The sequence below is a fragment of the Monodelphis domestica genome, chromosome 7 (genome assembly GCF_027887165.1).
Source record: "Monodelphis domestica isolate mMonDom1 chromosome 7, mMonDom1.pri, whole genome shotgun sequence".
Taxonomy (NCBI): Eukaryota; Metazoa; Chordata; class Mammalia; order Didelphimorphia; family Didelphidae; genus Monodelphis; species Monodelphis domestica.
In genome coordinates, this window is record NC_077233.1 from 229,054,293 (window position 1) to 229,082,007 (window position 27,715).

Consider the following 27,715-nt stretch of genomic DNA (forward strand, 5'->3'; position numbering starts at 1 on the left):
AGCAGTAGCAATTATAGAAGAAAAAGAAATTGAAGATATTAAAATTGGCAATTAAGAGACCCAGGTATCACTCTTTGCATACGATATTGATGGTTTACTTAAAGAATCCTAGAGAATCAACCAAAAAGCTAGTAGAAATAATCAACAACTTTAGCAAAGTTGCAGGATACAAAATAAACCCGCATAAGTCATCAGCATTTCTATATATCTCTAACCCATTTCAGCAGCAAGAATTAGAAAGAGAACTTCCATTTAAAATCACCCCAGACAATATAAAATACTTAGGAATCTATCTGCCAAGACAAACACAGGAACTATATGAACACAACTACAAAACACTCTCCAAACAGTTAAAACTAGATCTAAACAATTGGAAAAACATTGCTCGTGGGTGGGATGAGCTAACATAATAAAAATGACAATCCTACCCAAATTATTTATTTAGTGCCATACCCATTGTACTACCAAAAAACTTCTTTACTGAATTAGAAAAAAATATAACTAAGTTCATTTGGAAGAACAAAAGATCAAGGATATCCAGGGAAATCATGAAAAAAATGCAAAGGAAGGAGGACTTACAGTCCCAGATCTCAAACTATACCATAAAGCAGTGGTCATCAAAACAATATGGTACTGGCTAAGAGACAGAAAGGAGGATCAGTGGAATAGACTTGGGGTAAATGACCTCAGCAAGACAGTCTATGACAAACCCAAAGACCCCAGTTTTGGGGATAAAAATCCACTATTTGATAAAAACTGCTGGGAAAATTGGAAAATAGTGTGGATCAACACCTCACATCCTACACCAAGATAAACTCTGAATCGGTGAATGACTTGAACATAAAGAAGGAAACTACAAATAAATTAGGTGAACACAGAATAGTATACATGTCAGACCTTTAGGAAGGGAAAGATTTTAAATCTAAGCAAGACTTGAAAGCGTCACAAAATGTAAAGTAAATAATTTTGACTACATCAAATTAAAAAATTTTTGAACAAACAAAACCAATGTAACTAAAATTAAAAGGGAAGCAACAAATTGGAAAACAATCTTCATAACAAAAACCTCTGACAAAGGTTTAATTACTCAAATTTACAAAGAGCTAAATCAATTGTACAAAAAATCAAGCCATTCTCCAATTGATAAATGGGCTAGGGACATGAATAGGCAATTTTCAGTTAAAGAAATCAAAACTATTAATAGGCACATGAAAAAGTGTTCTAAATCTCTTATAATCAGAGAGATGCAAATCAAAACAACTCTGAGGTATCACCTCACACCTAGCAGATTGGCTAACATGACAGCAAAGGAAAGTAATGAATGCTGGAGGTGATGTGGCAAAGTAGGGACATTAATTCATTGCTGGTGGAGTTGTGAATTGATCCAGCCATTCTGGAGGGCAATTTGGAACTATGCCCAAAGGGCGATAAAGGACTGTCTGCCTTTTGATCCAGCACTGCTGGGTTGTACCCCAAAGAGATAAGAAGGAAAAAGACTTGCACAAGAATATTCATAGCTTCGCTCTTTGTGGTGGCCAAAAATTGGAAAATGAGGGGATGCCCTTCAATTGGGGAATGGCTGAACAAATTGTGGTATATGTTGATGATGAAATACTATTGTGCTAAAAGGAATAATAAAATGGAAGAATTCCATGGAGATTGGAACAACCTCCAGGAAGTGATGCAGAGCGAAAGAAGCAGAACCAAGAAAACATTGTACCCAGAGACTAATATACTGTGGTACAATCGAATGTAATGGACTTCTTCATTAGTGTCAATGCAACGTCCCTGAACAATCTGCAGGGATCTGGGAGAAAAAACACTACCCACAAGCAGAGGACAAACTGTGGGAGTAAAAACACAGAGGAAAGGCAACTAGGGCTTGAGGGGATATGATTGATGAGAGATTCTAATGGAACACTCTAATGCAAATACCAACAACATGGAAATGGATTCAGATCAAGGACACATGTGATACCAAGTGGAATCGCACGTCTCGGCTATGGGAGGTGTGGCGGGAGGGGCGGGGAGGAAAAGAAAATGACCTTTGTTTTCCAATGAATAATATTTGAAAATGACCAAATAAAATAATGTTTAAAAGTAAACAAAACAAAACAAAATAATAAAAGATTGATTTATGTACGTATCAAGAGTATCCTTGATGAAAATATGAATAGGGAACACGAAAAGAGGAACTTTTCCCTATAGAAGACTGTATCTTCATGATTCCATAAATAATGACTGGTGTAATGGAATACAAGATCCCACCATTTATTGTTTCTTGATTACAAAAAAACTTTGACTTGGTATAACAAAATGTAGTCTTAAAACTCTCTTCCAACAAGGTGTCTCCCATGGAAATGTTACTAGATACACTGATAAAGATAAGTTTGCTAAATAATCTTCTGATTATCACATGAAATGGGATGTAAAATGTAAAATAGGGAGACAGATGCTCACCACAGGTATTAAGAAAAATGTCTTGCACAAAGCTTAAATGGAGGAAGGGTTTATTATAAATGGTAAGATTCTCCAGATGCTAGTTTTTTGTAGATGACATTGATCTGGTTACATAGAGGCCTAAAGCATTATAGATCCATCTTAATGAGATCCATGACTACTTGAAAGAAGTTGGCTTAGCCATCCACACAGAAAATGTGTAAAGCACAGGAAAAAAAGTTGATTATACATGAGTATTGTCCAGATTGTGACATTCAGTTGGGCAACCTACTTACATCTATCTTGGATAGTCACTGAAGCTAGACAATAGATTGAGCCCTCAATTGAAGAAGAAGAAGGAAATGGACTGAATTGCATTTGGAGAATTGTGCAATGCATTTTAAGGCTAACAAGCTATCCCCTGGCTATCAAAGATCATATTTTTAACACTGATATTCCTTCAGAGATGCTAGTTACAAAATATAGAACATTGAGATCTTAGAAGATTAAGAATTAAAGAGATCCCATAGCAATGGAAAGAAAAAATGTTTGGTATTGTTATCGTTGTTCATCCTTCATTTTTTCCCTTCCTTCCTTTTTTTTTAAAGAGCAATAAGGGCTAGTCAATGGGGGTTAAGTGACTTGCCCAGGGTCACACAGCTAGGAAGTATCTGAGGCCAGATTTGAACCTAGGATCTCCCATCTCTAGGTCTGACTCAATCCACTGAGCAGCTGCCCCCACCCTCCTTCATTTTCAAAGCAAACCAATGACATCAGATGTTGGAGGCAGGATAAAGTGTGATCTCTGGACTTATTCATGAATTTGATGTAAGTTAGGCAAAGTTGCTCAGTTGATGGCCTCCATCTCTCTTTCAGAGTCTTTGGTACCCAGAGTGGCAAGACAGAAGCTGACAACTATCAATGGATACAACGAATGACCTTGGCATTTCTAAATGTGCCACAGCCCTCATTTAAGCCAGTTTCATGGCTGTAGCAATGATATTTTTCTTATATATCCATTCAGCCAGGAGAAGTTTCACATGCTCCCTGATGGGTTTGAAGTCTGATGGCTGCCTTCAATCTGGTTGGTTGTCTGCTGAGACCATTTTACCAGGCTGTGGTGCAGTGCATGCTATAACTACTTAGAGCCACAGGGGAGAGGTGGCTTGACAGGTGGACATTAAAGGTGGATGAGCATCCCTGAAAAGACTGTAACAAGCCCTTCCACCAAAGGTGCTGGTATAGAAGACATCGTAGACCAGAAAGTGTGATAAATGGAAAATCAGGGGGTAAAAAGGTGGCCTGAATGTTGCTCTGACACTTGTAAAATATTAAAAGACCCAAAGGAAAGTCTCTAGCATTTGAGGAAGACTCTCCATAGGGGATGGGTATGGACAAAAAGAGTTCGTGGAGAGTTTGTGATTCATACCGAGGGAAGAAGTTTCCACTTGTGACCTTTCAAAGCATCAAAATATGATCTTTCTTAGAGCAATTTGTTCTACTCTACTGTACTTAATGTGTTACATTTTATATTATAGTTATTTTTGTTCTTTTCTATTCCCCCTGCTAGATTATAAGGTCTTTGAGGAACAATAGCATGGCATTTTCCTTTTCTTTGTATCTCTCTCAAGGCTTAACATAATACTTTACACATAGGAGATTCCCTAAAATGTTTCTTGTTTTTCACTGACCTGCCCTCCTATTTTTTAAGACTGATGGTTAAAAGTGACAATAACAATGCCTAGTTATATACCATAATGAACATTTGTTCAAGGCAATTGCCCAGGATTGGTAGACAGTCTTTTTCAAGGGTAATAAGGGGCAGCCAGGTGGTGCAATGGATGGAACTGGAATCAGGAAGACCTGAATACAAACTTACTGTGTGAGTCTGGGCAAGTAACTTAACCCTCTTTGCCTCAGTTTCTTCATCTATAAATGAGCCAAAGAAGGAAATGACAAACCATTCCAGTATCTTTGCCAAGAAAAACCCAAATGGGGTCACCAAGAGTTGGACATGACTGAAACTTCTGAATGGCAACAACAGCAACAATAACTGCATGGGGCAGTGGACAGTGATGAAAGTGGAACATTTAAGTGGTGCTTGGGCCTGGGACCTGCATCTAGGTTCTGCTATTTACAAGTAGAGTGAATGTGGGAAGTCATTTAATTTCTCTGGTACTTGGTTTCCTCATTTCTAAAATGAGAGAATTGGACTAGATGCCCTCTAATGTTCCTTCCAGCTTTAGATCTGTGAACTCAACTCCAATAATCCCTATACTAACAATTTACCAATCTCCCTAACACACACCCTCCCTCTCCCACTTCCTCTCCCTCTCTCTCTCTCTCTTTCTCTGTCTGTCTGTCTGTCTGTCTGTCTGTCTCTCTCTCTCTCTCTCACACACACACACACACACACACACACACACACACACACACACACACACACACACGATTCAGGACAGTTGCCTTAAAAAAAATCTCACACCTCAAGATGATAAGAAGGACACTACTTGGCTCTATTACAAGAATTCATACAACGATGCCAATTCCCTCCAAGTAAAGACTTTATTCTTCATTGCACTCTTGTATGATGAGAAATGGCTTAAATTCCTATTTATCCTTTAGGAACACAGTACTTACTTTGAAGATCTCCTCAGGAATGCATTTTATTGCTGATGGCTGGAAATATGGCATTAAATCCTTATCGAGCATACGTAATTCTTCCTTTGTTAATCCAGCTAAGAAATGAAAAAAATTTGGATGACTTTGTTCCCTCATGAACACCTATTTTTTATTAGCATTGCAGTGCAATGTAGAGATTCACCTTTTCCACATGATAATCATTCCTAAAAATATTTTTTCAGTATTTATCAGAGACACAAGTCTTTGCAACAACTCATTAAAAACAAGACATGTAAATATCAATCATTTTGCTAATGTATTGCCTATGCTGTATGCAAGTGGCTATGTGCTTGTTTGTTTTTTTAATCCTTACCTTCTGTCTTAGAATCAATACTGTGTATTGGTTCCAAGGCAAAAGAGCAGTAAGGGCTAGGCCATGGGGGTTAAGTGACTTGTCCAGGGTCACATAACTAGGAAATGTCTGAGGTCAAATTTGAACCCATTTCTAGGCCTGGCTCTCAATCCTCTGAGCCATCTAGCTGCTCCCACCCCATATGCTTAATAATATATTGCCTACAAATCATAACATTGAAAAGTGCGGGGAGCCAACAGACCCCCCACTGGTTGACACAGTCACAGTCTGGGAAGCTGGGAACTGCAAGACAGCTCCCAAGAACAAAAGCCCTACACTAACCCCCTTCTGTGACTTCTCTCTCTCCAACTTTCCCTACTAATGGACTTGTTATGATTATTATTCCCTCCCCAATACAGGAGAAATAATATGAGAGCAGATACTTATAGGATCACTACATATATATTCCACTTTAATCCTCCTGGGTTATTACCCCCAAAAGATTATTTTAACAGAATTAAAACCTAAAGATCATTACCCCACTCCTTTCCCTCTTCACTTCCATTACAAGCCAGGTTATCCAAGAACATCAATCACCTTCAAGCCCAGGTCAACAGGAATACTTTGCTGGTTTGTTATGTTACAATAGCCAGAGCAACATCTCCAAGTACCAGAGTAAAACACAAGAAAAATGTGACTTGGAAATTGAGGAAAACCCCAAATCTAGTCTGTCATTAAATTGCCCTCAAACCTTGTACCTAGCTACAAAATGTTTTGTTACCCATCTCCTAAGTAATTGTGATTGATTGGGAAAGCTGATCAAAAGTAACAATGATTCTCCTAGGTCAGGAAGAACTAACCTCTAGATCACCCTGTTTATGTTATTCATCTATAGCAACAATGTTTTGTTGACTATCTCCTTAGGCTACATGTCTTGTTGTTAAGTTCCATGGAAACATATATGTAGAAAATTGATTGTGTGCCAAAGAAGTATATACTTGAAACTCTATATAATAAACAAACCTCCGTGCTATGGCAGAACACTGTGTGATGCCTAAGTATGTGGGCCTGAGCACACAGTGTCTCTCATCTCCATTACTTGACCAGATTGTCACACTTGGATGGAGAAACCTTAGACCCTTAGAGAGACCGCTGGATGGCTCCCAAAGGAAAATATCACAAAATAGTTAAAATATTTAGTGTGTGTGTGTGTGTGTGTGTGTGTGTGTGTGTGTGTGTGTGTGTGTACTGATACATAGGTAGCCTAGTGGATAGGATTCCAGGTTTGGAGTTAGAAAGATTTGAATTTAAATCTAGCCTCAGACACTGACTAGCTGTGTGACCCTGGGCATGTCACTTAACCTTTGTTTGCTTCAGTTTTCTCTGTAAATCTGTAAAATAGGGGCAATAATAGCACCTAACTCCTAGGGTTATAGTGAGAATCAAATGGGATAACATTTATAAAGTACTTAGAATATGCCTGGCACATAGTAGAAATTATATAAATGTTAACTATTATTACTATTCTAATATATTTTAATGTATAGTATGATTAATATATAACAACATATAATATTAATTAACAATACTATAATAAATATAACATATAAAACATATATAGAAATATAGTAAATAATTTAATGCTGATAATTTAATATTATAATATAATGTAAAATGTAATTAATAACATAATGGGTATCTAGGTGGCACAGTACAGTGCCAAGTCTGGAGTCAGGAAGACATCTTTCTGTGTTCAAATCTGGCTTCAGACATTTATTAGCAACATGATCCCAGACAAGTCACTTAACCCTCTTTGCCTCAGTTTCCTTGATCTATAAAATGAGCTAGAGAAGGAGATGGCAAACCACTTGAGTATTTTTATCAAGGAAGCTCCAATAATAAAGATAATAAAGAGTCAGATACAACTGAAAAATAGTTGAAAAATAATATAATATTTCAATGGTCAGATATTCTCATCAATATTAAAATTAGAGAATGAGAATATATAAGAATACATATTCATGTGACACCTGTGATTTTACTGCTACAGGAAACTCTTGAGCAGTAAATTCCCTCTACGAAATCAGAGGAAGGTACTTGGAAGTTAAGTGACTTTCCCAGAGTCTCATAGCTAATTAGTGTCTGAGGCTAGATTTGAACTCAAATTTTCTAGACTCCAGTCTGGAAGATCCACTGTATCACCCAGCTACCATATATTAGTGTAGGAGTTCAGCTCATTCATTTACCTCCAGTTTGAATCACTCATTTTCCTGGTCTAATTAATACATTCTTTAGAGGAAGAGGGCAGTTCCAAGCTAGTGCATGCACTAGCATGCTAGTCTAAATTTAGAGTTCTAATTTTATTTTTATGCATAATTATACTGTAGGGATAGGGTGGGGAGAGAAATGCTTGGATCTGAATACAGCACACCTATTACCTGCAATGGTGCCCAGCTCCTGTATCACTGAACTGCTCCACTCAGTAGGATCCCCAAACACAGCCTCTGCCTTTCTCTTGAATGCTGCCAGGATGGGAGTGCTGCAGAACAGAGTACCAATTCTAGCAACCACCATGCTAAGAAAAGAGAAAAGTTATAGAGTTATGTTGGTGTACCTTGCAGGAAAATATTTCATATGTGATCTCACTTCCCAGGTTTATTTGACCAATCTAATTCCTTGACTTGAGCTGAGAGCTGGAAGTAGATCAAGAAGTAGGAAATATCTAGAATCTATGATTTATGTCTCTGGTTTCATGTTTTCTTCATCAACTGGAAAAAGGCACCATACCATGGGATATGTGTCCTTTCTGGGACTGATAATATTTTCACATTTTTCTTGCCACAAAAAAAAGGATTAGAATAAGTGTATGACTTTCCAAGGTGACTCATTTGAATTCTTAAGTTGTGGTACGTTTTTAAAAATCAATTTTGATATTTAACTTTTTTATTTTTATTTTTGAAATTTCACTACTTTATAATCAAACTTTAATGAATGGACAAAGAATCATGATGGACCTTGAAGGGATTGCCTGAAATAGTGTTATGACTTGGAGTAGTTGGGTGGCTCAGTGGATAGAGAACCAGGCCTAGAGACAGGAGGTCCTGAGTTCAAATGTGACCTCAGACACTTCCTAGCTGTGTGACTCTAGGCAAGTTACTTAATTCCAATTGCCCAGCTCTTACTGCTTTTCTGCCTTGGAACTGATATTTAGTATTGATTCTAAGACATAAGGTAAGGTTTGTTTGTTTGTTTTTAATTTAAAAAAGTATGACTTTATGCACTGGAATGAAATCTAAATGAAAAATCACTGTAGAGAGCTCAATGTTTGGTTTTTAATAAAACTTTTTAATTTTGTGAGTTTTATTTTTTAGAAAAAAATTATTTACTGTAGTTATAAGGAAATACTTTGTAGCAGAGGAAAGATATTAAGCAGACACCAGATTCTGTTTTAGCTTCACATTCCATGGTTGCCAGGCTATCATCATACCATGTGCTTCTTCCTTCCTGTCTGGACCAGTAGTCTCTTTGCCAGGTTTTCTAGAATCTAGAACTTATTTCCTGGGAAAGTTAACCCAGTCATCTCTGGACTTTCCTAGGGTCCAATCCAGTTGATTAGTGATATTGTGTATTTTAACATCCTATTCAGCCATTCACCTTGGCCACCTCACTGTCTGCCTGCCACTGCATGTATATCCCTCTTTCCCTTCTTCCATATCCCCAGAACAAAACTTCTTTCCCTGTCCACCTCTTCTTTTTATATGTTCTTTCTCTATTAGAATGTAAGTTCTATGCCATCTCCAGGAGAGGGGAGAGACGGGAGGGAGGGAGACAATTTAGATCTCATAATTTCAGAAAATATATGTGGAAATTTGTTATTACATGTATTTGGGAAAAGAAAATATGTTTTTATTTAATGTTTTTTTCCACGGTTACATGATTCACGTACTTTCCTTCCCCCCTCCCAGAGCTGATGAGCAATTCCACTGGGTTACACATGTATTATCACTCAATACCTATTTTCATATTATTTGTTTTTGTGATAATCTTTTTTTTTTGAAGAAAATAAAATATCTTTAAAAAAAAGAATGTAAGTTCCCTGGGGTCAGGGACTGTTACTTTTTTAATATCATAATCTCCAGAACTTAGCATGGTGCCTGGCACATTTAAATACTTAAAAATGCACTTTCATTCACCCATTCATTCATTCATTCATTCATTCTTCATAAGTTAGTGGTAGTTGTGATAAACCTTTCTGGAGGCAGACATTTATACTAAATGACATAGGGAGGACTTGTTCCACTTGAGAATACAAACTTTTAAGTCATTTCTTACCTAAATTCTGAGATACTTATCAGTGGGACTTCATTAATACTGATGGCACACAAACTTGCACCAAGTCCCACTAAATCAAAGCTCTTTAGTTCCTGTATGCGGTGACCTGAGTCTTCCAAAAAGCCTTGAAGAATGGTGCTAGCCTGTAACAACAAGACAATCAGAGAAAGAATAAAATAAACATTCAAGCATGAGTCGAGATGCCCACAAAATGAACTTGTTCCAGGATTACCATTCATTTTTTTTTAATTTCTTACCTTCTGTGTTAGACTCGATAGAAAAAAAAAATATCAGTTCCAAATCAAAAAGAGTGAAAAGTTTTAGGTAAATGGGGGTGAATGACTTGCCTAAGGTTACACAGCTAGGAAATTTCTGAGGACAGATTTGAACCTAGTACTTCTCATTTCTGGCCTGGCTTTCTATCTGCTGAGGAATCTAGCTACCTCCATTTAAGTTGGTTTTAAAAGAGAAAACAAATTTACTATATTTTGAGACATCATGAAAAATACCTTAAGTATATGAAATTTTAGATGATATAGGCACCTCATAGATTATCCTGTTCAATCCTACTCATTTTAAAAATGAGGAAACCAAGGCTCACAGAAGTAACTCTGTTTACCTAAGATCATACCTAGAGAGAGAGAGAGCCAGGGTCAGTAACTCAGCCTGCTACTTACTCTTCCCCTCCATAATACCATGGTGCTTTCCCGATTAGCAATGACAATTAAGGTAATTTTTACTGAGCAAATTGACCTTTCATTTAAACCAATTAAAATTACTGCTTTATTTTTAATACAAGTTTATATTCCCCAATTGATAAATGATCAGAGGATATGAATAGGTAGATTTTAGAGGAAGAAATTAGAGCTATAAATAACCATATGAATGGAAAAATACTCTAAATCACTAGAGAAACACAAATTAGAACAACTCTTAGGTACCACCTCATACCCAGTAGATAGGCTAAAATGGCTAAAAAGGAAAATGTCAAATGTTGGAAAGGCTTTGGGAAAACAAGTACACCACTAATGCATGGTTTGTGGAACTGTGAACTAGTCCAACCATTCTAAAAAGTAATTTGGAACTATGCCTGAAAAGCTAGTAAAATGTACATACCTCTTGACCCAGCAACATTAAGCTAAGAGGCCAAAGAGTTTCTTTGACTTTTGATTTTTTAAAGAGGAAAAGTATCTATATGTACAAAAATATCTGTAAAAGATTTTTTGTGGTAGCAAAGAATTGGAAACTGAAGGGATGCCCATCAATTGGGCATTGACTGAACAAGTAATGGTATATGAAACAGAGTGATGAGAAGACTTGTATGAATTGACATGAAGCAACATGAGCAGAATCAGGAGAATATTTATATAGTAACAGCAGTATTAAAAGAATAATCAACTTTAAAAGACTTACTAACTTTGATCAGCACAATGACCAACCACACTTTTAAAGGACTCACAATAAAATATACTATCTACCTCCAAAAAGAAAACTGCTGAACTCAGAGTATAAACCAAAACATATTTTCTTCTTTTTCTTTCTTTCTTTCTTCCTCCCTCCCTCCTTTCCTTCTGTGATTCCTTCCTTCCTTCCTTCCTTCCTTCCTTCCTTCCTTCCTTCCTTCCTTCCTTCCTTCCTTCCTTCCTTCCTTCCTTCCTTCCTTCCTTCCTTCCTTCCTTCCTTCCTTCCTTCCTTTCTTCCTTCCTTCCTTCCTTCCTTTCTAATGTGGCAAGTTGTTTTGCATGATCACATTACTTATAATGAGTTTTCTATTTCTTGCCTTCTCAATCAGGAGGGGACAGGGAGAGGTAGAGAATTCAGGGCTAAAAATAAAATGGAATTTTAAAAATATAAATTTGTAATCGTTATAACCTCTCAGCTTTCATATTTTTGAGCATGTTTGAGCTTTCTTTCATGGATACAAGTCATAATTGGGGTAAAAATGCTTACCAAGTCTCCCTTCTATTTACCACAAAGAGAGTACTATTCATTTGGGACTTTCTGTTGAAACTAAAAAAAAAAGTGTAATTAATAAAAAGTCCTGAACTGACAACCAATCATTCTGCACTTAAATTATCTGGAGTCCAAAGAGCTTTTTAAAAAGATTACATAATTTTGGCATCAATGTCTTTATCTGTCCTAGAAAGGGATTCAAAAAATAGTGACAGAAAGTCTTCTTCTTGTTCTTAACCTCCTAAGTCAAGCCTCAATAGTGTAGCTCCATTATTTTCTTTTTAATAACTCAAGCTCTCAGAAGATCAGACATACCTGTAATTAAAAGGGAATACAAACAATTCATTTCAAAGTTAAATTATTTTCATGCTAGGTAGTGTTAAATTATTCTGCCATGAATGCCCATAAGAATGAAGCACAGCATGAGAGATAAATCAGAATAGATTCTCTTGGGTGACTGCACTAGCATTTGCTTAATGATTCCAAGGCAATTAATGCTAACACCTTGAAAGCAATATTGAGGGCTGAGAAGTGAATAATTATACCATTTTCATCACTCATCTCGATCCTGTACTTCTTGCTGTTTCTTTCTTGTAATGTCTCTTTGGTTGAAGTAGACATTAATATAATTCCCAGAAAGCTGACTGTTCCTCTAACAGTATCCATTTAAGTAATGTCACATCACAGAACTTACAAATGCAAGAAACTTAACCATCCTGTCCAACCCCTTCATTTTACAAAGAAACAGAGGTTGAATAAAGTGTCCGAAGTCAAAATGGCAGGTAGTGGCAAAGTTGGCACTAGAATTCATTTCTTCTAACCACAGCCATAAATAGGGATGAGGGACAATGAAGGGAACAAGCAGGTCATTGTTTCAGGGGACCAAAAGTCTACTCTGAACTGGCACAAATGACAGAACTTAACAACTAGTTAGCAAGAATGACTAGTTAAGAAAGGAAACTGCCAGATGGCAGACGCCTCCATTCCACTTTGCTCCCCTTCTAGCTGAAAGTATGTCTTATACCATTGATCTTGGGCACAAAAATTCCTAATATGTGTTCAATTTCTAGTGTCCAGCCCAGTGTTCTAACTTAGAGGTATCCAACATATAGCCTGTAGGCCATATTGCAACCAGCAAAACTCTCTAGTACAGCAAAACCAGATTAAAATGTAATTTGGAAATATTTAACAAAATAAATGAAAATGCAATACAATATAGACAATATTAGTAAGTGGTTTCCCCTAAGTCAAAAAGCAGCCAGCAAAGATCCTTATGTATGATTTGGTGGTCCCTGACAGTGTCTTCTAGATAGGGGTATACAGAATGTTCAGGAAACACTTGCTACCCTTTTCGAAGCTTTTTTCCTTAGTGTCTAACTGACATCCAGCTCTCACCTGTGGCTCCAAGAAGCTGTAGCATGCACAGCATCCACTCTCTGGTAAACCATCTCATCAGAGAGGCTAAACCAGGTTGTGGGTAAATGACAGGCTTTAAACCTATCAGTGTAAAGTTAGGGGGGCGGTCTATTCCCTTCCCCTGGTAGAAGGAGTGGATGAAAACAGTTTTCTCCAATGGCCACAAAGAGGAGAGGGACAGCGAGCAGGCACCATGGAGCCCTTAAAGCTTGATAGTCATTAAAGAAGCCAGTATCATCCAATGCATCCCAGACTATCACCAGTTTTCTTTTGTCTTACCACTAGACTTTGATTACTCTGGAAGAGAGAGTAAGGCTGATGACTTTGTGCAGCCCTGCTTCACTTAAAACCAATTTACGTGTAAGTCAAAAGATATCACCCAGTGATCTCACTTTGGTCCCCTTCTGATATGAAGGACACCAACCAACAAACCAGATAGCCTCCATCATTTAGCAGTAGGAATGATTGGTGCCTTGCCTTCTTCACTCTCTCAAACACACGACCCCTCTTGCATGTCTGCATCTGCAAGGTGACCAGCAAGGTTGAAGATACAAGCTAATATCACAGAACAGAGTGAAGCTGACCCCCTCATTAAGAGACTGGCCACAAACCTTGGCAGGACTTAAATAAACACAACAAACAACCAAAGTTAACCAGATAATAGAGTCCATATCACTATCAAAAAATGACCAAAGCCTACTAATTCCATCACTGAAGGCTTCCTAAAACTAGCGATAGAGAATAGAGAACTATACAAGCTATATGGTAAGGCTCTAAAAATTCACAATGTATAGGGAACTAACATAAGACCAAGAGCCATTCCCTAATGGGAAAACAGGCAAAGTATATAAACAAACAATTCTCAAAAGATAGATGCAAAAGGAGCAGTTGGGTGGCTCAGTGGATTGAGAACTTGGCCCAGAGACGGGAAGTCCTGAGTTCAGAGGTGACCTCGGGTACTTCCTAACTGTGTGACCCTGGGCAAGTCACTTTAACCCTCATTGCTTAGCCTTTATGGCTTGTCTGCCTTGGAACCAATACACAGTATTAATTCTAAGGTGGAAGGTAAGACTTAAAAAAAATGCAAACTATTAGCAGTCCTATAAAAGATTGCTCCCAATCAACAATAAGAGAAATGCAAATCAAAACAGATTTGAGAGTTTACTTTATACTCAGTAAAATGGCAAAGATGAAATATGAAAATAGTCAATGCTGGAGGAATAGCAGAAACAGAGGCACACTAATGGGTGATTAGCAGAGCTGAGAATTAGTCTAATTATTCTGTAAAACAATTTGTAATTATGCTTAAAATTTTTTTAAATTGATGCCTAAAATGGATATACCTTTCAATCCAGAGATCCCTAAAGAGGTCAAAGACAGAGAGGTCTCATATATAAAAATATTCATTGTGCTCTTTTTTCTGAGAGTGATCAACTGGAAAGCAGGGGTCCATGGACTGCAGAATGACTAAACAAATTGTGATATGTGAATATAATAGACTCTAAGAAATTGTGTCATGAGAAACAAAAACTGAAGAATTCAGAGAAACATAGGAAGGCATACAGACTAAGATAAAGCAAAGTAAGCAGAACCAGAAAATTTTATATACATATATTCATATACACACATACACATACTTATAGGGCAGCTAAGTGGCACAGTGGATAGAATTCAGAGCCTAGAAGTCAGGAAAACCTGAGTTCAAATTTAATATCACACACACTTACTGGTTATTTGACTCTGGGCAAGTCATTTAACCCTGTTTGCCTCAGCTTTCTCATCTGTACAATGAACCGGAGAAGGAATTAGCAAACTACTGCAGGATCTTTGTCAAGAAAAATCCCAAATGGGATCATGAAGAGTTGGACATGACTTAACAACAACACACACGTGGTTCATATCTGTAGCTATCTATGTATAATGTATATTTTGTTGTATATAAAAGGGAGAGGGGAGAGGGAAGGAGAGAGACAGAGAATAAAAGAAGCTAAATAATACTGGGTGATTAAAATAAATTAATCCAGGTTGAGAAAATGTACCTCCTTTTCATTGCAGGGGTAGAAGAAAATGGATGTATATTATTGCATGTGTTTATATGTTGGCTAATTTATCTGATTTTTTTCTTTTTAAATCTTTGCCAAAATGGATAGCTTGCTGTGCAGAAGAGGGTGAGGGGAAAGATATATTTGGAAGAGTTAATGTAACATAAAGAGCAAAAAGCCTCAATTAAAAAAATCAACAATAAAAGTCAAAACAGAATTTGACAAGCATTAATTAAGCATCTATTACACATACTGCACTGAGCAAGCTCCTGGAGATACAAAGACAAAAGGAAAAAAATTCAAAGTCAAAGTAAATTTCTAAATATTAAAAACGAATTACATTTTAGAACTAATGTAACAGAAAGTATCATCAACACCTCCTTCCCCCAACATACACACATACATGGTCTCGTTTTAACTGTATCTGAATCATTTTAGCTCTGATGTTTTGTTTTGTTTTTAAACCCTTCTGTTTTAGAATCAATATCATGTATTGGTTCCAAGGAAGAAGAGTGGTAAGGACTAGGCATTGAGGGTTAAGTGACTTGCCCAGGAAATATCTGAGGCCAGAATTGAACCTAGGACCTCCCATCTCTAGACCTGGTTCTTAATCAATTGAGCCACCTAGCTGCTCCCCTACCAATGCTTCAAGTGACCAGTGAAAAGAGAAAGTCTCTTTTACATGTCCACAGTTGTACTTCTTGGTCTCCAAAATTATTGGAAGTAACTAAGTTTGGGAGTATTTTAGAATGAACAATAGTTAATATAACTTAATATATGATATGATATGCAATACAATACAGCATAATAGAACACATAACATGATATGATATGATATGATATGATATGATATGATATAATAAAATATAACATAATATATAGAAAACTTCTGGCTTGGGGTTGAATATATAGGGCAAAAAGGAGAACAAAAGAATTTAGGAGCCCCTGTAAGGTGTGGCTGGATAAAAGAAAATTGAATTAAAAAGCAAGAAGTAAAGGAATGCAAATTAAAGAGTTGAACTAACTCAGACAATTTGAGAAAGTACAATTAGAATAAGATTTCTGGGCTTGGGAACCAGGGGGAAAACAGCAGCCAATTCTGGGCTGTTTAGATCAACAGTCTTGGCTGAAACTCAGAGGCTGAATTTGAACAACCAAAAAGGACCAAAGGACATTTTTTCCTTCTCTAAGACAATGGGGAAGAGAAAGTCTCACTGGTTTAGAGGTGGGAATAAGATGAAACCAAGAGGAAAAAACAGATTTCTCTTTCAGGCTGGGAAAAGGTAGATTCTCCAGCTATGCCAGAGAATTTTTTCTTGCCAACTTGGATGGGGCTGGTATCTAGAAATTCCTTATTGAAGCAGCTTCTCCTCTATAGTACAGGGAATAAGTCACTGCTTTTTAAGGACTTATGAAGGAAGGTCAATGCAACAAATCAAGGATCTGTGATTTTAATGGTGTGAAAACTCAGCCCATCCAAGCAGATCACAATAATCCCCAGTTTCAACCAGCCTGTTCAGCCTCAGAGTCTTTCCTGAGGCTTAGAGACATTCACTGGCTTACCCATGTTAACATAGTTAGAAAATATCTGAGGTAAAGTTGGAACTCAGATTTCACTGATTCCAGGTATTTTTATACTGCACTTGTGGAAGAAGAAGAACCGATGAGAATTGTGTTGGACTTGCATTGTTAAGATTTCACTCTTCCACAGAGAGCTAGAAAGAAACGGAGATTCCCTATATTTAATTCATCCATTCAATAAACGTTTATTAAGCCCTTGCTTGCTATGCGCTGGGCACTGTGCTAAGTGCTAGGGATACAAAAAGAGTCAAAAAACAGTCCCTGCCCTTAAGGAGCTTACAATCTAATGGGGATGAAAACATGCAAACAAATATGTTCAAAGCAACCTCCATGTATATATATATATACATATATATATATATGATAAATAGGAAATAATAAACAGAGGGAAAGCACTAGAACTAAATAGGTTAGAGAAGACCTCTTATAAAAGGTGGGATCTGAATTGAGACTTAAAGGAAGTCAGGGAGGTCACTTGTTGGAGTACAGGAGAGTGTTCTAGATATGGGGGGCAGCCAGAGAGAATGCCTGGAGCCAAGAGAAGGAGTATTTTGTTCATGGAACACAAGGAAGCCAGTACCACTGGATAGAGAAGTTAAATGTTGAGGAGTAAGGTACAAAAAAGACTAGAAAAATAGGAGGGGGATAAGTTATGAAGGGCTTTGAATGCCAAACACTGCATTTTATAATTGATCCTGGAGGCAATAGGAAGGTACTAGAGTTCACTGAGAAAGGGGGTGACCTGATCAGACCTATGTTTAGGCTGAATGAAGAATGGATTAGAGTCAGGAGAGACTTAAGGTACATTGACCACCAGCAACAGGAATCAAATCATGAAGTGATGAGAGCCTGCACTAGAGTGGCATCATTGACAAAGGGGTATATTCAAGAGATGTTACAAAGATAAAATCAAAAGGCCTAAACAACAACTCGGATATGAAGAATGAGAGAGAGCGAAGAATCCAGAATGACTCTAGGTTGTGAGCATGAGGGACTGGGAGGACAGTGTGAAGAATGGATTTAGCTATCTCCTGATTGTAACAATGAAGGTACTTAGTTCTTCCTTTATTGGGAAGATTAAATTATAATCCCCCATTGTAACAAAGAAGGTATTTAGCTCTTCCTTTATTGGGAAGATTGAATTGTAATCCACAATCTATTTTAGATTTTAATCTACAAAAAGGTGATAACTCAGTATTTTAAATAGATCTACCCATTTTAACTACAAAAAGGTGTTAAGTAACTACAAAAGGTGAACTAACCAAAAAAGGTGTTAGGTAATCAAAAAAGGTATAATTTAACCAAAGAAGGTGTAAATTAAAGAGTGGGCAGTCCTGGAGAGAAGCATATGCTGTGATTGGCAGACGTGAAATTTAGGGGAGGTGACACAAGAGAAAAAGATCTTTAAAAAGAGGATCAGAGGCCAGAAGAAGATATATTCGATTCGAGGAGATCGAAGAGTTCTCGGACTCGGACTGGAGGAAATGGACCCCTGGAGGAACTCATGCAGGAGACCTCAGACTGCTTTTCCTTTTAGACAGTCACTGTTGGTGAGTGAAAGGCTGACTTAGTGACCCTGCCTTTTCTCGGAGGTGTAAACCTCCGAGAAAAGCTCATCGTCTTGAGAAATGTTTCCCCTGGCGCTCGCTCGCTCTCACTCTCTCTCTCTCTCAAAAAAAAAAAAATATATATATATATATTCCCTCTATTGTAAATAAACTACCATAAATTCCATTTACTTTAGTAACTCATTTTGGGATTTAGAAATTAAATCCCTGGCGACCACCTAATTAATATATTTCCATCTCAACCACAAATAAATTTATCAACAGTGTTGCTCTACAGAAATAGGTAAGGAAGGTTTAGAGGGAAAGATAATGAGTTGTGCTTTGAACATATTGAATTTAAGATGTCTGCTGGACACTAGTTTGGGATATCTGAAAGGCAGTTGGGAATGCAAGATTGGAGGTCAGGAGAGAGGCTGGGACAGGAAAGGGGGACTCGAGAATCATTGGCCCAAAGCGGTATTAAATCTGTGGGAGCAGATGAGATCACCAAGTAAAGCAGTACAGAGGGAGAAGCAAGTAGTGGCATGGGCATCGTACCCCCAAACTCCAGGCAAACTGTAAGCAGAGAAATTCCTTTCCTCCCTTCTGTCCTTGTGACTCCTAACCCAAGAACATCTGATAACTTCTATAAGACCCTGAGATTATGATCATCTTTGGATTGTCCTTTAGATTTGAGATAGACATAGAGATTCCAGGCTATACCTCGATACCAGAGGGCTGTATCTCAGGCATCCATCTGTCCCCTAAACTATGAGGGTCTTCAGGCAGACCTCTGTCAGATGACCCCATCGAATGCCTGAGTGTTTGCCACTTTAGAATCATGTCCATACCGTGACACAATATTACATCCCCACTATTGTAAAAAGTATATAATTCCCAGAATTGATGGATTCTGGGAGCAGCCTTTCATCTTGCTGTTCCACCTAAACTATCCTCCTGGCCAGATTCAACATTACTTTCTAAATTAATAAATGTCTCTTTTTATTTTTAAGCTAAGTTTTGGAGTCTTGCATTCTTGCTAAAGGTGTCCTTCCTGAACCCTGGGGGTGCACTTTTAACACCCCAACAACAGTAGGACCCAGGTCAGAACCCAGAGGAACATCTACACTTAGAGGAAGAGATCTGGAGGAGGATTAGGCAAAAGAGACAACAAAGGGAGCAGAGAAGTTTAGCAGCAAAACAGTTCCTGGGTAATAAAAACCAGTTTTCAGACTATAATTTTTTCAGGACTAAGTCGATACACTCAAATGCAACACAATCTTGAAGAAAAGGGCTGGATTTGATGTTCTACCAAGCAAGGTGCAGAGTTTGGATGGAGAAGGAAGGACTCCAGCATTTCCTTAGGCTCCCAAGGCAAGACCATAGTGTTAAACCCAGTTTTGAAAGTAAAGTTCCAAGGATAATATTTTTTTTCCAGATTATCAGCACCTGCCTCACATCAGTCATGAAAAATGAACCAGAATCTCAGTCTAAAAGTATCTCTAGGGCAAGTGGAAAGAAGTCTATGTTTCTAGGCTGGATCTTAAAAAAAGAAAGAAAGAAAGAAAGAAAGAAAGAAAGAAAGAAAGAAAGAAAGAAAGAAAGAAAGAAAGAAAGAAAGAAAGAAAGAAAGAAAGAAAGAAAGAAAGAAAGAAAGAAAGAAAGAAAGAAACTACTAGATTTCTGTGAGAGAACTAAATCCCATCTCAGACACTAGCTATATGACCCTGGTCAAGTCATTTCCCTGCTCTATAACTCCATTTCCTTATCTATAAAATGAGGGGGTTGACTTTGTTGGCCTTCAAGGTCCCTTTCATCTCTAGATTTTTTATGAGGATTCTAAGTTCCTAGTTGAACCTGCTTACCTGTCCCACAGTCCACTCTGTCTGCTGGCTCAGGGAGGCCACCGTGTCAATCGAGCTGAGATCCAGCTGTTTTAGCTCATTTTCATTCAGAGCCAGAGCAATGCGGCCCAGGGAGACGATGTGATGATTTTTCCAATAAGATGGCACATTCCAGACCTTGGAAAAGAAACCCATATTCAAAGTAAACTGATATAATATGTGCTACACTCTCCCAATGTTCCATAGCCCTGGTATCCAGTACCTTTTATATTATTATTTATTTCACAATACTAATGTTTGACCTAAAATAAACCCTAAAGTCCCAAAAAGCATTTAAGCCAATTGCCTCTCCTTTTTCTTCCATCTTTTTGCTAGATTTTAAAGAGAAGTAGTAGGATTCTGTGAGCATTGGCTATAAGTAGGGACTTTGTTCTCTTAGTCTAACAAAACTCTCAGAATTCTTGACTTACAGTTAGAAGAGAACTTAGAACCACCTAAACCAACCTTGTTCACGTTTACACATGCGGGAAATGGGGCCCAAGCCTCTTAGAATTCCTGGGTTCTTTTAAAATTCCGATTAAGGATCCTTTTTAAAAATTGGCCCTAATGCCTCCCCCAATAGGGTTACCTACCTTGAATCTGTTTTGTTAATACTGAATGTCATCTTTCTTGTTAGAATATCAGCTCCTTGAGGACAGGGGTTGTTTAGTTCCTTTCTTGTGCCTGCCCCAATGTCTACTAAAGTGTTTGGCACATAGTAGGTGTTTAATGTTCCTTGATTGATTACTAAGGGACAGAACTAGTATGAAGAAAGAACACTAACCCTAGAAGATGTAGGTATCTATCTAGAGATTTGATGCAATTAATTTTGAAGACTAATGAAGTAGTTGGGCACTTTTTCTTTAAAATCTAGCTCTATCAGACTGAAAGCAGATCAAAGCATACTATTTTTCATTTGATTTTTTGATTTTTTTTAATACGTGCCTTCTTCCACAACATACCCAATATGGAAATATGTTTTACATGATATCACATGTATAACTTATACCAAATTGCTTTCTTAGGGAGGGAGAGATTGTGGAACTTCGAATTTTAGAAAACTGTTAAAAATTGTTTTTACTTATAGTTGGCAAAAATAAAATGCTGAAGAAAAAAACAACAACTGATCTCCACTGACAGAATTGGGCAGGCTTGTTTTGGAATGTCTGCCAGCTAACTAGATTTTTCTATACAGCCATGTACCTTACAGATGAGGAAACTGAGGCATTTTGCTTCCCAGTCATATATCTCATCCCCACCAAAAGACTCAGAAAATAAAAGAAAACTGAAACCCTAAACTGGTACCAGAGTTCAAATCCAACCTCTTATTAACTGTTTGACCATGGGCAAGTCAAAACTCCTCTGAGCTTAAGTTTTCTCATCTCCAAAATGAGAAAGTTGGACTAGATGACTCCTAAAGTCTCTTCCACTAATAATATATGTATAACCCAGGGAAATTGTTTGTCAACTCCAGGAGTAGGGAAGAAACTGGGGAGGGAGATAACAAGAATCATGTAACCATGGAAAAAATTTTAAAAATAATAATTTTTTAAATATGAAAAAAAATGTATGGAGTAGAAAAAAAATAAAGACTCTTCCAGTTCTAAAAGTATGATTCTACATACTTTTGAAAAAGGCTTGGGGACAGGAAAGAAAGGAATTGTAAATGTTATTAGCTAACTCAGTTTGTGGGTAGTCAATGACCAGACAACAATAGCCCACTGAGAACTAACTCTCAGCCATTTTCCTGCTAAACCCTTGGCATTACCCCAACTGTAGCAGATGGGTACTTTTATTACTCCTCCTCTGAGGCAAGGTTGACCTGTTTTGCTTTCTCCTTCAAGGCCATCAGTTGTGGCTGGCTGAAACTCGAGATGGTCCCCAGCAGCTCAACATTCTTGGTAAATGTGTCCTCCTCCATACACAGAAGTTCTTGAGGAGACCAGCAGGCATTAGCTTCTACTAACTTTAGAATGTCATCCGAACTGGGAACTGTGACTCCTTGGCAATCTAGAAGGGGAGAGAAGAAGAAGAAATACTTGTCAGAGAATCATTGTAGAAGAATTTCTTTGAAGAGCTGAAAAGGTCCCCCAAAAAGGTCATCTTTCCAGGCTTAACATTGACAGGTTTCAGATTTTTCTTTTGCAACTAAATAGCTTTGAAGGAGAAGAAAAGAATTAAAGACTGAAATTTCACAAACTATAATAAGCAACAAGGTTTTAAACCTTAACAATCTCCTTTCTTGTTGGAGTCATTTTAATTGTCATGTTATGAAGAAAACGGATTTCATTTATTTATTTGTTTGTTTGTTTGTTTGTTTATTTTTAAACCCTTACCTTCCTCTTAGAGTCAATATTGTGTATTGGCTCCAAGGTAGAAGAGTGGTAAGGGCTAGGCAATGGGGGTCAAGTGATTTGCCTAGGGTCACACAGCTGGGAAGTGTCTGAGGCCAGATTTGAACCTAGGAACTCCCATCTCTAGGCCTGGCTCTCAATCCACTGAGCTACCCAGCTGCCCCCAGAAAACTTATTTTAATGGGGTTTTTTAACCTTGTTTTCTGACTTAGACTAATTATTGTGTATTGTTTCCAAAGCAGAAGAGCAGTAAGGGGAAGGCAATGGGGGTTAAGTGACTTGTCCAGAGTCACACAGTGAGGAAGTGTCTGAGGTCATATTTGAACTCAGGACCTCCCATCTGTAGACCTGGCTCTCTATCCACTGAGCAACCTAGCTGCTGCATGAAGAAAATTTATAAAGAGAATTATATGAAGAGTCTCTAAGGAACTATCAAGTACAATGTATCTTTGAGATTATGTGCTGTGATTTGCAAAGAGTAGAAAAAGGAAGAAAAAGCACTAATCCTGAGGAGAAATATAGAGAAGACTTTTAAAGGACTTCAGTTAATAATTCAAGTGAACTGAATTGTATTAGACTGAGTTTTTAGATAAACAAAGATGAGTTTGTTGCATTAGGGATTTGAAGTAACTTAAGCTGTGACATCAGTCTTAGCCAAAATATTGCAAATAGTTCTATATCTCTATATGTTTATTATTACTACTTCCATTCATTAATGATATTTGGCAATTTTACAATTTTACTTAAATCTAGATAAAAACAAAAATTAATGCTGGGAAAGGAGGTTTCTTCATTTGATCATATAATTAAATATTAAGGGATCAAGCTAATCAAATGAATTAATCAAATCATGATAGTTCAAGTTGATCTTACAAAAGTTAACTCTTGCCTCCCCAGTTCTACCAGTTTTATGTCTGAAGTCTTGAGAAAATCATCTATAACTGATGCCTCCATGTCTTCTCATTCTCTTTTTTAATACTCAATAGTCAACTTCGGATTTCCTCATTCAACTGAAACTGTTCTCTACTTCTTGATACCCTTTTCTATTTAAGATAATACCCTATCCTGGTTCTCCAGTTATCTGTCTAACTGGACCTTCCCAGTCTCCTTCCTCCAGGTCACATCTCTTACTGCTGGTGTTCCCCAAGACTCTATCCTTGCCCCTCTTCTTTCCTTTCCTAATACTGTTTCACTTGGTGATCTCATCAGCTTCCACAGATTTCAATTATCATCTCTATGCAGATTATTCTCAGATCTACTTACTCGTTCTTAACCTCCAGACTCCCATTTCCAATTGCCTAGTGAACATCTCAAACTAGATTCTCCACCAACATTTTGTTCTAAACATGTCCAAAACAAAACTCATCATCCCTTTCAATCTTCTTCTTCTCCTTCTTCTCTTTCTTCTCCTCCTTCTCCTTCTCCTCCCTCTCCTCCTCTTTCCCCCCCTCCCCCTCTTACTCCTCCTCTTCCCCCTTATTCCTTCTTTTACTTTGAGGGCACTACCATCCTCCCCGTCCCTCAAGTTCAAGACCTAGGCATCAATTTCTCAACCCCTGTCCATATCCAATCTGTTTCCAAGGCCTGTTGACATTACCCAGGGAACATTTTTTGCATATATCTTCTTTCCACTGACCTACCACCATTCTGTTCCCCTCATCACTTCACACTTGGATTGTTGCAATAGCTTATGGGTTGGCCTCTCCTGCCATGAGTCTCTTCCATTCCAGGCAAATCCTCTACCCAGCTGTCAAGACTGATCTTTCTAAAGCACAAGTATGACTATCCCACACATATACAATACCATTTATTAATTCTGGTGTGTCCCTAGTACCTCCAGATCAGATATAAAATCTGTTTCAAATTCAAAGCCCTATATAAATTGTTCCTTTTCTATTTTTCTATTCTTCCTATACCTTGATTCCCCTTATGTACTCTGGCCTCATTGCTGCTCCCTGAGCAGGACCCTCCATCTCCCAACCTAATGCATTTTCATTGGTTATTCTTTTTTTAAATAATTGATTGATTGATTTAATTTAGACTATTTTCCCATAGTTACATGATTCATGTTCTTTTAGAATCTACATCCCCAACTATATCCCCATCGACCCATGTGATCAAGCAGTTGTTTTTCTGTGTTTCTGCTCTCACAGTTCTTCCTCTGGATGTGGATAGCATCTTTCTCATAAATCCCTCAGAATTGTGCTGCTAGTAGAGAAGTCCATTACATTCGATAGTGCCACAGTGTATTCGTCTCTGTGTACATTCATTGGCTCTTCTTGATGCCAATGGGATGTTCTCTCTCCTCATTTCTACCTTCCAGCTTCCTTTAAGCCTCAGCTAAAATCCCACCTTCTACAGGAAGCCTTTCCCAATTCCCCCTAATTCTAATGCTTTCCATTGATTGATTATTTCCAATTTATCCTGTATATGGTTTGTTTATACAGAGTTGTTTGCAAATTGTTTCACCCATTAGACTGTAAGCTTCAGGGCAAGGATTATCTTTTTCTTTTCTTCATATCTTCAAGCAATTATCACTTCCTGGCACATAGTAGGTGTATAATAAATGTGTATTTACTGACTGATTGACTTATTAGGATACCAAGTCACAAGAAGGCCAAACAGAAGCATCTAATACTTGGGGAGACCTGAATTCTAGATTTGGCTTTGCTTACTGAGGGTCACATTGCTAATAGCAAAGCCAAATCTAGGCTTTAGACTCCTCACATAAAAACACAGAGTTTCTGGGCCAGATGATTTCTAAAGTCTTTTCCAGTTCTAAAATTAGATGCTTCAAAAGAAACTCACACTAACACACAAACTAAACCTTTAGACTGGAGGAGAGTCCTCAGATAAACAAGGTAATAGAGGAATTGTTTAACTTTTATAAAGTCTAATAAAGAAGATAACAAACAAGCCTGCTTCTCCTTCCAGGCAGGCCATGCCAGTAGACCTCCTTGGCTTTCTCTAAGTGACTGGAAAAGCCAAGTAATTCCCTATGTAGTTGATAATCTCAGATTCCCTTTTGTCAAAGGAGCTCCATTTTTCTGTGCAAATGAGACATTGTATCTGCTGGGCCCAACTATGGCCGGTATAAAGAAGAACCAACAGGCTGTCTTTGGAGAAAGTTTGGATTTATTTCCTGGGGACTGTCAACTGTCAAAATGTCAATGGAATTTCTGTGCTATATTCTAGGCAGTTATTTTTCCAGATAGAAAGTGGGTCCCTTCCCTTTGAATTTAAGAGGATTTCTTTAATATCTGACTTGATTTGATAGTGGTAGTTTTATATATACATATATATAAAATGCTAAGCTGGAATAGCTATACAATATGTTCAGCTATTGGCACACCATGCTGGGATGTGTGATGCTAAAAACAAATCATGCCACCTGTGGCTGTAAGCTCATGAAGAAAGAAAGACAAAGGAAGTACCAACTTCTTAATTTGGGGGTTTGAGGAAAGCAATTAAGAGCTGTAAGGGGTTAGTGAATGCCGAGACCAGGTCCTGGTGTTAAATGCACAAATTTGGAAAATAAGTAGGGATATGTGTCACTCAGAACATTGACATCTAACACTTACCTGCAGGCAAAAGGCAAACCTGCATTAGGGTACTACTAAAGTACACAGAAAGTTCCCGTAAGGAAATGTTTCCTAAAGGACAGAGTTATTTAAATGACTTCTTAAGGGAGGTTCCCATTTAAAAATTGTCTTAAGGGATACAATTATTTATTTATTTGGGGAGAAATTTCATTTCAGTCTCAAATTTTCTCCCTTTCTCTACCACCTTCCCCGTCCATTGAGAAGATAAGAAATAATGATACCTATCATACACATGAAACTATGCAAAACATATTTCCAAAGAGATATAATTATCTAAACAGATGGTGGGCTTCAGGAGGTAGCAGGTCTCTAAAGGTCCAGGCAACCAATCCTTAAGCATATTGTAGAATGAGTTCCTGTTAAGGTATGGTTTGGACCAGATGACTTCTGATGCTGTGAATGAAATGTGGCAAATACATTGAAAATTTTTTTGTTTTAGTTTCTACTAATTACATATGATAACAAATTTCCACACAAGTTGTCCTGGGTTATATGATCAAACTTATCTCCCTCCCTCCCTTTCCTTCCCTGTCCCAGTGCTCGCAGGTGATTCAATCTGGTAATCAGGGCATATACATTTTTATACCTTATTCTATTCCTCAATGATTTATGTAGGTTGCCTTTTCAAAAAGGTTCCATTCATGACTTCAGAAAGAGCTGGAAAGATCTACGTGAACTGATGCAGAGTGAAATAAGCAGAACCAGGAGATCATTATACACATTAACTGCTATATTGTGGAACAATCAAATGTGACAGGCTTCCCTAGTAAACAGCAATGCAATGATCCAAGACAAGTCCGAGGAACTTATGAAAAATAATGTTATCCACATCCAGAGAAAGAACTGTTGGAGTAGAAATGGAGACAAAAACATCTTATTTATCACTTGTTTATTTGAGTATATGTTTGAGGATTTGGGTTTTATAAGATTATTAGCTTATAAAAATGAATAGTATGGAAATGGGTTTTATGTGATAATACATGTATAATCCAGATTGAATTGCTTATCAGCTTTAGGAAGGGGGAGGGAAGAAAGGAGGAGGACAAGATGAATCATATAACTTTGGAAAACTTACATGAAAATTTGTTATTAAAATAAAAAAAAATTAAAAAGTTTCCATCCACCAGTGCAGTGTACATGCTTTACACAGTGGGTATTTAATAAATGCTATTGTTGACTGATTCTTACCCTGAAAAATTCACTCTTAGCCCTTCCCACAATCTCCAGGGTCACAGTAATGATGCATTTGAAGTCAGTCTTACTTTTAAAGGCATAATGATTTTCTTTTTTCTTTGTTAATTTTTTTTTTTACTTTAAATCTATTTTCCATGTTTACATATGTCATTTTCTTTCTGTCCTTTATATGCCCCCTCCCAGATCCAATGAGAACTTCCATTGAGTTATATAAATATTATTACTTATACCTATTTCCATATTATTCATTTCTGCAATAGAGCAATCTTTTAAAACCATACCCACAAACCATATATCCATATAAACAAATGATTATCCATTTGTTTTTCTTCTGTGTTTCTACTCTCACAGTTCTTTCTCTCAATATGGATAGCATTCTTATTCTCATAAGTCCCTTG

The 27,715-nt window shown here is 37.4% G+C and overlaps 1 protein-coding gene across 1 annotated transcript in view; it reads right to left on the reverse strand.

Moving 5' to 3' along the window:
- OTOA (otoancorin) overlaps positions 1–27,715 on the reverse strand; it is a 77,221-nt gene that overhangs the window by 7,282 nt on the left and 42,224 nt on the right. Inside the window, exons 22-26 of the mRNA XM_056806529.1 lie at positions 21,990–22,177; positions 20,150–20,305; positions 9,746–9,888; positions 7,852–7,988; positions 5,080–5,177 (exon numbers count right to left, since the gene is read on the reverse strand). Coding sequence (XP_056662507.1) covers positions 5,080–5,177; positions 7,852–7,988; positions 9,746–9,888; positions 20,150–20,305; positions 21,990–22,177 — 722 coding nt within the window. The remainder of the gene's footprint in view (positions 1–5,079; positions 5,178–7,851; positions 7,989–9,745; positions 9,889–20,149; positions 20,306–21,989; positions 22,178–27,715) is intronic.